The following is a 1,742-nucleotide window of genomic DNA, read 5'->3' as shown; positions in this document are numbered from 1 at the left end:
CCCAGGCACCCTTTGCCATCCATTTTTAAATCAAGTTACAAAATTAGGCCTGGATTTCTTTTTAAACACACTTCCTATAGTAAAATTGAATAAACAAAAAACAAACACTAAATTGACAAAATATAAACAATACATTTTATTATATTACCACAATGTAAATGTGCACATATTATATGAAAAAATTTGATCTTACAAATAGTTAAATAAATAAATATATAAATAGACAAATAGACATCAGCATGGTCATTGATAAGTGGCTAGTGCTTGTAGAGTTGACATGATGTCATTTAATACTCCTGAAAACATTGGACAAATTGATTCCATTCATGTCACAGCAGAATGGAGAAATGAGAGTCTTTGACATGGCAGGACAGGTGGAAAGTGTGGTATGATTAGTCAGTGAGAATCATTTCCATGTTGAACAGGTCTCATTTCTCGCTCCTTAACCTTTTCTGCAAGGCTATTGATGAATAATACAAGGACCTCATAATTTCTGCTCTGACGATCTCCCAGGCACAAGGGCTGTATTTCTTCTCTTGCAGGTAGAGGGAGAGTCTTTGGAAGTAGTTCCTCAGGATGGAGTCCTCGTTGGTGAGGGGAGCCTCTCCCTCCCCCACCTCCTGCATGACACAGGCTTCCAGGCGGGTCAGCTGCCGATCAAGTCCCGTGCAGAATTCCTCCAGGAGGGTGGTGTTCCAAGCAGCAGACGAGGACGCCTCTGTGCAGAAGAAGTGGAAGATCTTCTGGTTCGTCACGTGCACCACAGAGAGGGCTTGGGCCTTGTGGGACTGGTCTCCACCAAACACGTCCTGGGGGAAGGCGAAGTCATTTCTGTCCCTCTGGCAGGAGCTGGCAGGGAGTCTCCTCATTTGTCCCAGGAGCGTCAAGGCCCTCCTGTTCAGCAGGCCGTGGGTCTGAGGCAGGTCACAGCCCAGAGAGCAGACGGAGTTGCAGCCCAGCGCCACCAGGGCCACCAAGAAGGAAGAGGGCAGCGCCATCGGGGATCTTGCAGATGCTGTCGGCCTGGCTGGGGTGGGCGACTCTGTGACCCGTGGCTCTAGGTTCTCTGAACATCTTCCCTTGTGCGCGTGGCTTAAGTAGGGAACATAGCAGTTTTCACTTTCTGAACGTTGTCCTTACTTTCTACTTCTGTTTTTGCTTTCCTTTATGCACCTTCTACTTGGGTTTAGAGCATGGGTTCCACAACCATTTTTTTTTTCATCATTACCTCCTGCCTCCAGAGTTTTTGTACATATTTATCTAATTGAACCTTCTAAGAAAATTTAATAACACAGATACACATTATGTGTAATTATGTACTGTATATTTAACTGTACTTTATACATAAAAAATCATAAAAAAGGAAATATAAAGTTTACTCTATTTATCCAATGCAGGGTTAAGAATTACTAAAAATTTTTAAAAGTTAAAATTTAATGCCATTGATGCTTAAGTATGGACCTAAATTTGATTTTTTTAATGTTTGCTTATTTATTTATTTATATTTTTAATATGAAATTTATTGTCAAATTGGTTTCCATACAGCACCCAGTGCTCATCCCAAAAGGTGCCCTCCTCAATACCCATCACCCACCCTGCCCTCCCTCCCACCCCCCATCAACCCACAGTTTATTCTCAGTTTTTAAGAGTCTCTTATGGTTTGCCTCCCTCCCTCTCTAACTTGTTTTTTCCCCTTCCCCTCCCCCATGGTCTCCTGTTAAGTTTCTCAGGATCCACATAAG

At 42.7% G+C, this 1,742-nt stretch overlaps 1 protein-coding gene across 1 annotated transcript; it reads right to left on the bottom strand.

Annotated features, from left to right (window-relative positions):
* Positions 1-323: 323 nt before the first annotated feature.
* Positions 324-1,075, bottom strand: LOC144614054 (interferon alpha). Its single transcript, XM_078436155.2, has one exon. The coding sequence runs from the start codon at positions 996-998 to the stop codon at positions 429-431; it is 570 nt and encodes a 189-aa protein (XP_078292281.1). The 5' UTR covers positions 999-1,075; the 3' UTR covers positions 324-428.
* Positions 1,076-1,742: the final 667 nt, after the last annotated feature.

The sequence above is a fragment of the Panthera onca genome, chromosome D4 (genome assembly GCF_046562875.1).
Source record: "Panthera onca isolate mPanOnc1 chromosome D4, mPanOnc1 haplotype 2, whole genome shotgun sequence".
In the NCBI taxonomy this organism is placed as follows: Eukaryota; Metazoa; Chordata; class Mammalia; order Carnivora; family Felidae; genus Panthera; species Panthera onca.
Note: the sequence above shows the minus strand (reverse complement) of the source record. Positions and strands in the feature narration are given on the sequence as shown.